This window comes from Scyliorhinus torazame, chromosome 17 (genome assembly GCF_047496885.1).
Source record: "Scyliorhinus torazame isolate Kashiwa2021f chromosome 17, sScyTor2.1, whole genome shotgun sequence".
Taxonomy (NCBI): domain Eukaryota; kingdom Metazoa; phylum Chordata; class Chondrichthyes; order Carcharhiniformes; family Scyliorhinidae; genus Scyliorhinus; species Scyliorhinus torazame.
Genome location: NC_092723.1, coordinates 189,504,037 through 189,516,613, shown reverse-complemented (window position 1 = coordinate 189,516,613; position 12,577 = coordinate 189,504,037). Strand labels below are relative to the sequence as shown.

At 57.3% G+C, this 12,577-nt stretch overlaps 1 protein-coding gene across 3 annotated transcripts in view; it reads left to right on the top strand.

Annotated features, from left to right (window-relative positions):
• Positions 1-12,051, top strand: part of gde1 (glycerophosphodiester phosphodiesterase 1) — a 48,361-nt gene extending 36,310 nt beyond the window's left edge. For 2 of the 3 annotated variants that reach the window (XR_011935898.1, XM_072481879.1), the window contains one exon: positions 8,178-12,051. Coding sequence is in view for 1 of the 3 variants with exons in the window: in XM_072481879.1 (XP_072337980.1) it covers positions 8,178-8,322 (145 nt within the window). In the remaining 2 variants the exon portion in view is untranslated. The remainder of the gene's footprint in view (positions 1-8,177) is intronic. The other variant, XR_011935897.1, reaches the window with a different exon arrangement.
• The last annotated feature ends 526 nt before the right edge of the window (positions 12,052-12,577 follow it).

The following is a 12,577-nucleotide window of genomic DNA, read 5'->3' as shown; positions in this document are numbered from 1 at the left end:
AGTGTTAACCGGGCCCCTGGCACTGTGAGACAGCAGTGTTAACCCGGGTCCCTGGCACTGTGAGGCAGCAGTGTTAACCCGGGTCACTGGCACTGTGAGACAGCAGTGTTAACCTGGGTCCCTGGCACTGTGAGACAGCAGTGTTAACCTGGGTCCCTGGCACTGAGACAGCAGTGTTAACCCGGGTCCCTGGCACTGTGAGACAGCAGTGTTAACCCGGGTCCCTGGCACTGTGAGACAGCAGTGTTAACCTGGGTCCCTGGCACTGAGACAGCAGGGTTAATCCGGCTTCCTGGCTCTGTGAGACAGCAGTGTTAACCCGGGTCCCTGGCACTGTGAGACAGCAGTGTTAACCTGGGTCCCTGGCACTGAGACAGCAGGGTTAATCCGGCTTCCTGGCTCTGTGAGACAGCAGTGTTAACCCGGGTCCCTGGCACTGTGAGACAGCAGTGTTAACCCGGGTCCCTGGCACTGTGAGACAGCAGTGTTAACCCGGGTCCCTGGCACTGTGAGACAGCAGTGTTAACCCGGGACCCTGGCACTGTGAGACAGCGGTGTTAACCCGGGTCCCTGGCACTGTGAGACAGCAGTGTTAACCCGGGTCCCTGGCACTGTGAGACAGCAGTGTTAACCCGGGTCCCTGGCACTGTGAGACAGCAGTGTTAATCCGGGTTCCTGGCTCTGTGAGACAGCAGTGTTAACCCGGGTTCCTGGCACTGCGAGACAGCAGTGTTAAGCCGGGTCCCTGGCACTGTGAGACAGCAGTGTTAAGCTGGGTCCCTGGCACTGTGAGGCAGCAGTGTTAACCCGGGACTCTGGCACTGTGACACAGCAGTGTTAACCCGGGTCCCTGGGATTGTGAGACAGCTGTGTTAACCAGGGTCCCTGGCACTGTGAGACAGCAGTGTTAACCCGGGTCCCTGGCACTGTGAGACAGCAGTGTTAACCCGGGTCCCTGGCACTGTGAGACAGCAGTGTTAACCCGGGTCCCTGGCACTGCGAGACAGCATTGTTAAGCTGGGTCCCTGGCACTGTGAGACAGCAGTGTTAACCCGGGTCCCTGGCACTGCGAGACAGCAGTGTTAAGCTGGGTCCCTGGCACTGCGAGACAGCAGTGTTAAGCTGGGTCCCTGGCACTGTGAGACAGCAGTGTTAACCCGGGTCCCTGGCACTGTGAGACAGCAGTGTTAACCCGGGTCCCTGGCACTGCGAGACAGCAGTGTTAAGCTGGGTCCCTGGCACTGTGAGGCAGCAGTGTTAACCCGGGACTCTGGCACTGTGAGACAGCAGTGTTAACCCGGGTCCCTGGGATTGTGAGACAGCGGTGTTAACCCGGGTCCCTGGCACTGTGAGACAGCAGTGTGTAGCTGGGTCCCTGGCACTGAGACAGCAGTGTTAACCCAGGTCCCTGGCTCTGTGAGACAGCAGTGCTAACCCGGGTCCCTGGCACTGTGAGACAGCAGGGTTAATCCGGATCCCTGGCACTGTGAGGCAGCAGGGTTAACCCGGGTCCCTGGCACTGCGAGACAGCAGTGTTAATCTGCGTCCCTGGCAGTGTGAGACAGCAGTGTTAACCCGGGTCCCTGGCACTGTGAGACAGCAGTGTTAACCCGGGTCCCTGGCACTGTGAGACAGCAGTGTTAACCTGGGTCCCTGGCACTGTGAGACAGCAGTGTTAACCCGGGTCCCTGGCACTGCGAGACAGCAGTGTTAAGCTGGGTCCCTGGCACTGTGAGACAGCAGTGTTAACCCGGGTCCCTGGCACTGTGAGACAGCAGTGTTAACCCGGGTCCCTGGCACTGCGAGACAGCAGTGTTAAGTTGGGTCCCTGGCACTGTGAGACAGCAGTGTTAACCGGGCTCCTGGCACTGTGAGACAGCAGTGTTAACCCGGGTCCCTGGCACTGCGAGACAGCAGTGTTAATCTGGGTCCCTGGCAGTGTGAGACAGCAGTGTTAACCCGGGTCCCTGGCACTGTGAGACAGCAGTGTTAACCCGGGTCCCTGGCACTGTGAGACAGCAGTGTTAACCCGGGTCCCTGGCACTGTGAGACAGCAGTGTTAACCCGGGTCCCTGGCACTGTGAGACAGCAGTGTTAACCCGGGTCCCTGGCACTGTGAGACAGCAGTGTTAAGTTGGGTCCCTGGCACTGTGAGACAGCAGTGTTAACCTGGGTCCCTGGCACTGAGACAGCAGTGTTAACCCGGGTCCCTGGCACTGTGAGACAGCAGTGTTAACCCGGGTCCCTGGCACTGTGAGACAGCAGTGTTAACCTGGGTCCCTGGCACTGAGACAGCAGGGTTAATCCGGGTTCCTGGCTCTGTGAGACAGCAGTGTTAACCCGGGTCCCTGGCACTGTGAGACAGCAGTGTTAACCCGGGTCCCTGGCACTGTGAGACAGCAGTGTTAACCCGGGTCCCTGGCACTGTGAGGCAGCAGTGTTAACCCGGGTCCCTGGCACTGTGAGACAGCAGTGTTAACCTGGGTCCCTGGCACTGAGACAGCAGTGTTAACCTGGGTCCCTGGCACTGTGAGACAGCAGTGTCAACCTGGGTCCCTGGCACTGTGAGACAGCAGTGTTAACCCGGGTCCCTGGCACTGCGAGACAGCAGTGTTAAGCCGGGTCCCTGGCACTGTGAGACAGCAGTGTTAAGCTGGGTCCCTGGCACTGTGAGACAGCAGTGTTAACCCGGGTCCCTGGCACTGTGAGACAGCAGTGTTAACCCGGGTCCCTGGCACTGTGAGGCAGCAGTGTTAACCCGGGTCCCTGGCACTGTGAGACAGCAGTGTTAACCCGGGTCCCTGGCACTGTGAGACAGCAGTGTTAACCCGGGTCCTTGGCACTGTGAGACAGCAGTGTTAACCCGGGTCCCTGGCACTGTGAGACAGCAGTGTTAACCCGGGTCCCTGGCACTGCGAGACAGCAGTGTTAAGCTGGGTCCCTGGCACTGCGAGACAGCAGTGTTAAGCTGGGTCCCTGGCACTGTGAGACAGCAGTGTTAACCCGGGTCCCTGGCACTGCGAGACAGCAGTGTTAAGCTGGGTCCCTGGCACTGAGACAGCAGTGTTAACCCGGGTCCCTGGCACTGCGAGACAGCAGTGTTAAGCTGGGTCCCTGGCACTGTGAGGCAGCAGTGTTAACCCGGGACTCTGGCACTGTGAGACAGCAGTGTTAACCCGGGTCCCTGGGATTGTGAGACAGCGGTGTTAACCCGGGTCCCTGGCACTGTGAGACAGCAGTGTTAAGCTGGGTCCCTGGCACTGTGAGACAGCAGTGTTAACCCAGGTCCCTGGCTCTGTGAGACAGCAGTGCTAACCCGGGTCCCTGGCACTGAGACAGCAGCGTTAATCCGGATCCCTGGCACTGTGAGGCAGCAGGGTTAACCCGGGTCCCTGGCACTGTGAGACAGCAGCGTTAATCCGGATCCCTGGCACTGTGAGACAGCAGTGTTAACCCGGGTCCCTGGCACTGTGAGACAGCAGTGTTAACCCGGATCCCTGGCTCTGTGAGACAGCAGTGTTAACCCGGGTCCCTGGCACTGTGAGACAGCAGTGTTAACCCGGATCCCTGGCACTGTGAGACAGCAGTGTTAACCCGGATCCCTGGCACTGTGAGACAGCAGTGTTAACCAGGGTCCCTGGCACTGTGAGACAGCAGTGTTAACCAGGGTCCCTGGCACTGTGAGACAGCAGTGTTAACCCGGGTCCCTGGCACTGTGAGACAGCAGTGTTAACCCGGGTCCCTGGCGCTGTGAGACAGCAGTGTTAACCCGGGTCCCTGGCGCTGTGAGACAGTAGGGTTAACCCGGGTCCCTGGCACTGTGAGACAGCAGTGTTAACCCGGGTCCCTGGCGCTGTGAGACAGCAGGGTTAACCCGGGTCCCTGGCACTGTGAGACAGCAGTGTTAACCCGGGTCCCTGGCTCTGTGAGACAGCAGTGTTAACCCGGATCCCTGGCACTGAGAGACAGCAGTGTTAACCCGGGTCCCTGGTGCTGTGAGACAGCAGTGTTAACCCGGGTCCCTGGCGCTGTGAGACAGCAGGGTTAACCCGGGTCCCTGGCACTGTGAGACAGCAGTGTTAACCAGGGTCCCTGGCACTGTGAGACAGCAGTGTTAACCCGGATCCCTGGCACTGTGAGACAGCAGTGTTAACCAGGGTCCCTGGCACTGTGAGACAGCAGTGTTAACTCGGGTCCCTGGCACTGTGAGACAGCAGGGTTAACCCGGGTCCCTGGCACTGTGAGACAGCAGTGTTAACCCTGGTCCCTGGCACTGTGAGACAGCAGTGTTAACCCGGGTCCCTGGCACTGTGAGACAGCAGTGTTAACCCGGGTCCCTGGCACTGTGAGACAGCAGTGTTAACCCGGGTCCCTGGCACTGTGAGACAGCAGGGTTAACCCGGGTCCCTGGCGCTGTGAGACTGCAGTGTTAACCCGGGTCCCTGGCGCTGTGAGACAGCAGTGTTAACCCGGGTCCCTGGCACTGTGAGACAGCAGTGTTAACCCGGGTCCCTGGCACTGTGAGACAGCAGTGCGGACCACTGTGCCACCCTACTGCCTTTAAATGAAGATAAACTATTTCCTCGCGAACAGAGATCACGAGAGCACAGGAGGGGAACAATGCCCCGCCCTTTCCCCACTCCGCCCCGCCCCTTCCCCACTCTGCGCCGCCCCTTCCCCACTCTGCGCCGCCCCTTCCCCACTCTGCGCCGCCCCTTCCCCACTCTGCGCCGCCCCTTCCCCACTCTGCGCCGCCCCTTCCCCACTCTGCGCCGCCCCTTCCCCACTCTGCGCCGCCCCTTCCCCACTCTGCGCCGCCCCTTCCCCACTCTGCGCCGCCCCTTCCCCACTCTGCGCCGCCCCTTCCCCACTCTGCGCCGCCCCTTCCCCACTCTGCGCCGCCCCTTCCCCACTCTGCGCCGCCCCTTCCCCACTCTGCGCCGCCCCTTCCCCACTCTGCGCCGCCCCTTCCCCACTCTGCGCCGCCCCTTCCCCACTCTGCGCCGCCCCTTCCCCACTCTGCGCCGCCCCTTCCCCACTCTGCGCCGCCCCTTCCCCACTCTGCGCCGCCCCTTCCCCACTCTGCGCCGCCCCTTCCCCACTCTGCGCCGCCCCTTCCCCACTCTGCGCCGCCCCTTCCCCACTCTGCGCCGCCCCTTCCCCACTCTGCGCCGCCCCTTCCCCACTCTGCGCCGCCCCTTCCCCACTCTGCGCCGCCCCTTCCCCACTCTGCGCCGCCCCTTCCCCACTCTGCGCCGCCCCTTCCCCACTCTGCGCCGCCCCTTCCCCACTCTGCGCCGCCCCTTCCCCACTCTGCGCCGCCCCTTCCCCACTCTGCGCCGCCCCTTCCCCACTCTGCGCCGCCCCTTCCCCACTCTGCGCCGCCCCTTCCCCACTCTGCGCCGCCCCTTCCCCACTCTGCGCCGCCCCTTCCCCACTCTGCGCCGCCCCTTCCCCACTCTGCGCCGCCCCTTCCCCACTCTGCGCCGCCCCTTCCCCACTCTGCGCCGCCCCTTCCCCACTCTGCGCCGCCCCTTCCCCACTCTGCGCCGCCCCTTCCCCACTCTGCCCCGCCCCTTCCCCACTCTGCCCCGCCCCTCCCCCACTCTGCCCCGCCCCTTCCCCACTCCGCGCTGCCCCTTCCCCACTCCGCGCTGCCCCTTCCCCACTCCGCGCTGCCCCTTCCCCACTCCGCGCTGCCCCTTCCCCACTCCGCGCTGCCCCTTCCCCACTCCGCGCTGCCCCTTCCCCACTCCGCGCTGCCCCTTCCCCACTCCGCGCTGCCCCTTCCCCACTCCGCGCTGCCCCTTCCCCACTCCGCGCTGCCCCTTCCCCACTCCGCGCTGCCCCTTCCCCACTCCGCGCTGCCCCTTCCCCACTCCGCGCTGCCCCTTCCCCACTCCGCGCTGCCCCTTCCCCACTCCGCGCTGCCCCTTCCCCACTCCGCGCTGCCCCTTCCCCACTCCGCGCTGCCCCTTCCCCACTGACCCACCCCTTCCCCACTCTGCGCCGCCCCTTCCCCACTGCCCCGCCCCTTCCCCACTCCGGGCCGCCCCTTCCCCACTCCGGGCCGCCCCTTCCCCACTCCGGGCCGCCCCTTCCCCACTCCGGGCCGCCCCTTCCCCACTCCGGGCCGCCCCTTCCCCACTCCGGGCCGCCCCTTCCCCACTCCGGGCCGCCCCTTCCCCACTCCGGGCCGCCCCTTCCCCACTCCGGGCCGCCCCTTCCCCACTCCGGGCCGCCCCTTCCCCACTCCGGGCCGCCCCTTCCCCACTCCGGGCCGCCCCTTCCCCACTCCGGGCCGCCCCTTCCCCACTCCGGGCCGCCCCTTCCCCACTCCGGGCCGCCCCTTCCCCACTCCGGGCCGCCCCTTCCCCACTCCGGGCCGCCCCTTCCCCACTCCGGGCCGCCCCTTCCCCACTCCGGGCCGCCCCTTCCCCACTCCGGGCCGCCCCTTCCCCACTCCGGGCCGCCCCTTCCCCACTCCGGGCCGCCCCTTCCCCACTCCGGGCCGCCCCTTCCCCACTCCGGGCCGCCCCTTCCCCACTCCGGGCCGCCCCTTCCCCACTCCGGGCCGCCCCTTCCCCACTCCGGGCCGCCCCTTCCCCACTCCGGGCCGCCCCTTCCCCACTCCGGGCCGCCCCTTCCCCACTCCGGGCCGCCCCTTCCCCACTCCGGGCCGCCCCTTCCCCACTCCGGGCCGCCCCTTCCCCACTCCGGGCCGCCCCTTCCCCACTCCGGGCCGCCCCTTCCCCACTCCGGGCCGCCCCTTCCCCACTCCGGGCCGCCCCTTCCCCACTCCGGGCCGCCCCTTCCCCACTCCGGGCCGCCCCTTCCCCACTCCGGGCCGCCCCTTCCCCACTCCGGGCCGCCCCTTCCCCACTCCGGGCCGCCCCTTCCCCACTCCGGGCCGCCCCTTCCCCACTCCGGGCCGCCCCTTCCCCACTCCGGGCCGCCCCTTCCCCACTCCGGGCCGCCCCTTCCCCACTCCGGGCCGCCCCTTCCCCACTCCGTCCCGCCCCTTCCCCACTCCGGGCCGCCCCTTCCCCACTCCGGGCCGCCCCTTCCCCACTCCGGGCCGCCCCTTCCCCACTCCGGGCCGCCCCTTCCCCACTCCGGGCCGCCCCTTCCCCACTCCGGGCCGCCCCTTCCCCACTCCGGGCCGCCCCTTCCCCACTCCGGGCCGCCCCTTCCCCACTCCGGGCCGCCCCTTCCCGCCCCCGCCCCGCCCCCGCCCCGCTCCGCCCCGCCCCGCCCCGCCCCCCCTCGGTCCCGCCCCGTCCCCCCTCGGTCCCGTCCCCCCTCGGCCCCGCCCCCGTCCCCCCTCGGCCCCGCCCCCCTCGGCCCCGCCCCGTCCCCCCTCGGCCCCGCCCCGTCCCCCCTCGGCCCCGCCCCGTCCCCCCTCGGCCCCGCCCCCGTCCCCCCTCGGCCCCGCCCCCCTCGGCCCCGCCCCCCTCGGCCCCGGCCCCGCCCCCTCGCCCCCCCCCCCCTCGGCCCCCCCCCCTCGGCCCCCCCCCTCGGCCGCCCCGCCCCCTCGGCCGCCCCGCCCCCTCGGCCGCCCCGCCCCCTCGGCGGCCCCGCCCCCTCGGCCCCGCCCCCTCGGCCCCGCCCCCTCGGCCCCGCCCCCTCGGCCCCGCCCCCTCGGCCCCGCCCCCTCGGCCCCGCCCCCTCGGCCCCGCCCCCCTCGGCCCCGCCCCCCTCGGCCCCGCCCCCCTCGGCCCCGCCCCCCTCGGCCCCGCCCCCCTCGGCCCCACCCCCCTCGGCCCCGCCCCCCTCGGCCCCGGCCCCCCTCGGCCCCGGCCCCCCTCGGCCCCGGCCCCCCTCGGCCCCGGCCCCCCTCGGCCCCGGCCCCGTCCCCCCTCCCCCTCCTGCCCTGCCCCTCCTCCCCCTCTGCCCCGCCCCCCCTTTCCCATGGTTGGGCAATTGTATGATGCTAGCATTAAGAATATGATGTTGCAGCCAATTTTAGCTTCCCCTTTTTACAACAACAAATATAGCATCGTTAAAGTAATGAAACTCCCCAAACTATATTAAACGAGTATCGTGTGTAGCATAGAACTGAGAAATTGAAGAAATGCTGCTTAAGCTATATTCCGGTCGAGCAAAGCAAGATATCTTTGTTTTAAAACGTGGCCGTGTCAATTTATATTGAACTTTCCAATTTTCACTTTTCACAGGGACTACATCCGGTTCTGGGCTGAGAGAGGGGTTGAAGTGGTTGCCTGGACAGTAAATTATTCAGATGAAAAACGATACTATGAAAAAATCCTCCATTGTATTTACATTACTGACAGCCTTATCGAACAATGTTCACCTTCCTAACTTATCTCCTGAAATTTCTGTATAGATTCACATGTAGTTCTAAATGGTTAACGATATTAAAAAAAAAAAAGTGTACCCGTCTCTTTCAATTTTTTTGTATTTTGATATTAGGGAAGGTAACAAATTTATGATTTGGTAAAATCCATTAATAATGTAAATAATTGTGAAATTATATGAGCAGCATAATATTGGCATTAAATAAATGCAGCAAAATGTACCTTTCAAAGGTGCAGATTTGCTGGGGGTTACATCCTGCACAGTAGAAACTTCCTTCCAATTTGGTAAGAAACTGTCTTTATTTATGAATCAAATGTGTTTAATGCTGCAAATGTTAACTATGTGTAAAATAAATTCACACAAGTTGAAATTGTTCATTGTTTTCACTGCTCTTTTCAATGCTGCTCTGCTCAAACTTGACTTCCTAGATTCTCCTGACATCAAGACTGTGTTTTGACCTGGACTAAGATTCTGCTCCTCTGGCCCGCTCTGCTACTCAGTTGCTTTAAGGTAACCGTTTCTATCCTACAACCCCTCCATCTCACTTCACCTTCGTGGCTTCTCAGCTTTATTTTTGCTGTAGGTCCTGTATTGAAATCCACCTTCTCGGGTGGATTCTGGATCTTATCGTGACTTCCACTGCCTTCTACAGAGAATGTCCTGCCTGACGGGTCATTTTCAATGTCCTGCCTGACGGGTCATTTTCAATGTCCTGCCTGACGGGTCATTTTCAATCCAGTTTTCTGACCTGCCTTGGAGTCTGAAATGCCCTCCTCCCTTACCAAGAATTTTTCACTCGATGCTAAGGTATCGCCAATCTTTTTCTCCTGTTCTACCCTGGTCTGGGTTCAGCTCCATTGTTGCCTCATTCCTCATGCTATTCATTAATGTTGACTCCATCCATCCTTCTGCTACTGGACTGGATTTATTGGTGCACACTAATAATCAGAAAGATCAGTCTCACTGCGCTGGATCAACCTTTCCCGACTCAACCTTTCCCGGATCATAATTGACACTCGACAACTCTCTTTGCTCCTTTTGAAAAAGTCACTTCCAAATACGCTTTCAAACTCTCTGCTATAATCTCTCTCCCTCCATTTGTTTTCTCCTATAGCTGTTGATTTGTCCAATCACTTCCTCTGCTATGTCTCCCTTGTTCCTCCCACAGTCCAAAGGTGTGCAGGTTAGGTGGATTTGCCATGCTAAATTGCCCTTAGTGTCCAAAAAGGTTTAAGTGGGGTTGCTGAATTACTGGGATGGGGTGGAGGCGTGGGCTTAAGTCGGGTGCTCTTTCCAAGGGCCGGTGCAGACCCGATGGGCCGAATGGCCTTCCTCTGCACTGTAAATTCTATGATAACCCCATATCCATCTCCATGACCAGTAACCGTTGGGACAGAGAAGGTAACCTTAACTCCAGCTTTCCTTCCCCAAACCTCTGCACCTTTTCATTTAAGAACCTCTTATCAATCTACTTTGATCATCTGATGTTTCTTTGTAGATTGCGCCAATGCTTGTTTGATTAGGGTTTTGTGAAACATCTTGTGACGTTTTTCCATCTTAAAGATGCCAAATAAATTCAAGCTGCTGTTGAATTTTATGAAATAATTCACATGTCTTAAAGCAGAACTGAGTAATAGAAAGGTTAACTGAGTTGTGAATGATTCCAGGAGTTTGATGGGAGAATGATATTCATGTAAAAATTTGGCGCTATCTTTCTGAAAGTAGATGTAAAATTACAAAATGCGGTGCATAAATATTCAGAAAGTAAAACCAGTTTTATTGTTTGTGTCTATGAATCAAGAAGCTGTTGTGCTATCTTTTGTTAAAATGTTATTTTCCCCTTATCTAAGTTGCACACTTACAAACCCATGCACTAACTAAAAAACTATTTATAATTTCTACTGATGAGGTGGAGAGAATTCACACCTTCAGATGGGTCTTTGTGCTTAGGTTAATTAGCGTAGTTTATCTCTCAAAACTAATAAAACATAATTATCAGAACTATGAGTTGGTGTTGGACCCAGACACAAAAAGACATTAGAATGGATTTGAACCCACCAAGCCTGGGAGGAACAGGTGAGGTGACATTTAAAATGGAGCGTTCATCCATTGCTGGTTGACGTGTTCTGACCACCAATTTAACTTCACTGTAGTCTGGTTGATAAGGTACCCACTGGAAGCAGGTTGGAACCTCAAATTGAAGTCCTGTTATATCAGTTTTAACCCATGTCTGAGCAGGGCAGCCGCTGGGACTTTTCCACCAGGTGAAATCAGGTCCTGCGTGCAAGTGTCAAATTGTCCCTTTGTCGGGCCAGGAAGAGTAGGAGTTCTCCTCGAGGCCCCATACAGAAAGTTGCTGCTCCCCTGCCTACACGTGACTTGTTTTGCTGGTAAGCCACCCTGTGGTGCTGGTCAGTGTCTGAATGTCCTCTCCTGGATACTGGTTTCAGTTCACTTTGAGCGTTGGTAACCAATCTGGAGTTAAAATACTCCAACATCAAACATTGGTCTCTCATTACATATTACATTCCCTGCTTAAGGATTAAAATCAACCTCATTGAATTGCTGCCTTGGTCATGTGCTGTTCCTCCGTTTCATATTCCAAACTGGTACAGGGGTGTTGATTACTGATTTAGTGCTGTCACATTCCTGTAAGTTATTCACTTGTCATGCAATCAAAAGGGAAGAGAGTGAACCTTTGCACTATTTGCCAGTGATGTTTTTGAAAAGGTGACATGTAGCACTATTAAATGTGTCCGTCCATTCACCGCAAATTCAAAGAATATTTTTGTCACAACCGATTGTCGCTGTAAATTATTTTAAAGGGAAGCAAATGGAAAGCAGTGCTTGATATTGGTGCTAGTACACTGTACACCATGGTTATATTTTCAAACTGCTGCCAGAATAGAAAATACATCCAATTCGCAACCACATTTTTGGAAATATTTTGCTTTACAGCAAACTTCCCTTTTTATTCCCCAAGTTAGTCAAACATTAGTCCAAACTGGTATCACTACTGACCTTGTGTTGTAACACTGTGTGCTCAGCTTGGTTAGAACTCTATTAATAGTCCATTGCGCAGTACACAGTTGATATATTTTTTTCGCTGACTTCTCGTTCTCTGATTGAGTTTTTAATGATTAGGATAAACACACCAACTAAATATTTTCTGTCCAGTAAATCATCTTCATATATGGAAAAATATTGAAGAAATATTCCTGTAAGAATATGAAATGTTCTTACAGGAAGCATTCGATTGGAAATCTGAAAGCTTTCAGAGATAGTTATAGTTTTTGTATTTTCCTTGGCAGTAAATGAATGAATTATTAGCCACAAACATAATTTATTTTATACGGTCTGATTTTGTAGCATTCCTGATGTGATGTGACTCATTGGGAGACAAAATAATCCCTATGCATTTTTCCAAGGTTTTTAAATATTTCCTCAGGGTTTAGTTTTACATAAACTCACATTTCTTAAAACAAGCACAAAAAATGTGTCTGGTTTCGCTGCTGACTTGAATGAATGCATGTTGTTAGTTTTTGAGCAGTTTGTCGCTCCTTGTATAGTTGCCTAGTTCTGGTTATTAACTCTTGATTTAATTGTACAAGATAATTTACTGTGAAGACAGTTATTATGGATACTTAATCTGTTATTTTACAGTATATGGAATGACTATGTTCGCCAATTGTTTCTGCTCTTTCAATAAATAAAAGTATTGTGGCAACTTTATTGAATGTCTCAATTGTTTCTTTGGAAAATTTGTAAAATCTCTTGCGATGCGCTCACTGAGAAACCTTCTGAAGGAACATTCTGAAAGGGTAATCTTCTGATTTCTATGAAGCTTAAAAAATTGTGATGCCACTATTGTTATGTTCATAAGTAACGAAACGATACTTCCTGAATCTCTGTGCCTCCGCTTTGATTTCCCCCTTTTTAAACTCCTCTTAAAACTTACCAGCTTGATTGAGATTTGGTTATCTGAACTAATATTTCCTTAGGTGACTCAGTGTCACATTTTGTGATATAATTATTCTGCAAAGACACTTTGGGACACCCGGTTTGGTTAAAGATGCTATATAAATACAATTTGTGTGTTGATGTAGAGTAAGTGTTATAATTAAAAAAAATAAATTTAGAGTATCCAATTCATTTTTTTTCCAATTTAGCATGGCCAATCCACCTACCTTGCACATTTTTGGGTTGTGGGGGTGAAACCCACGCGGACATGGGGAGAATGTGCAAACTCCACACAGAC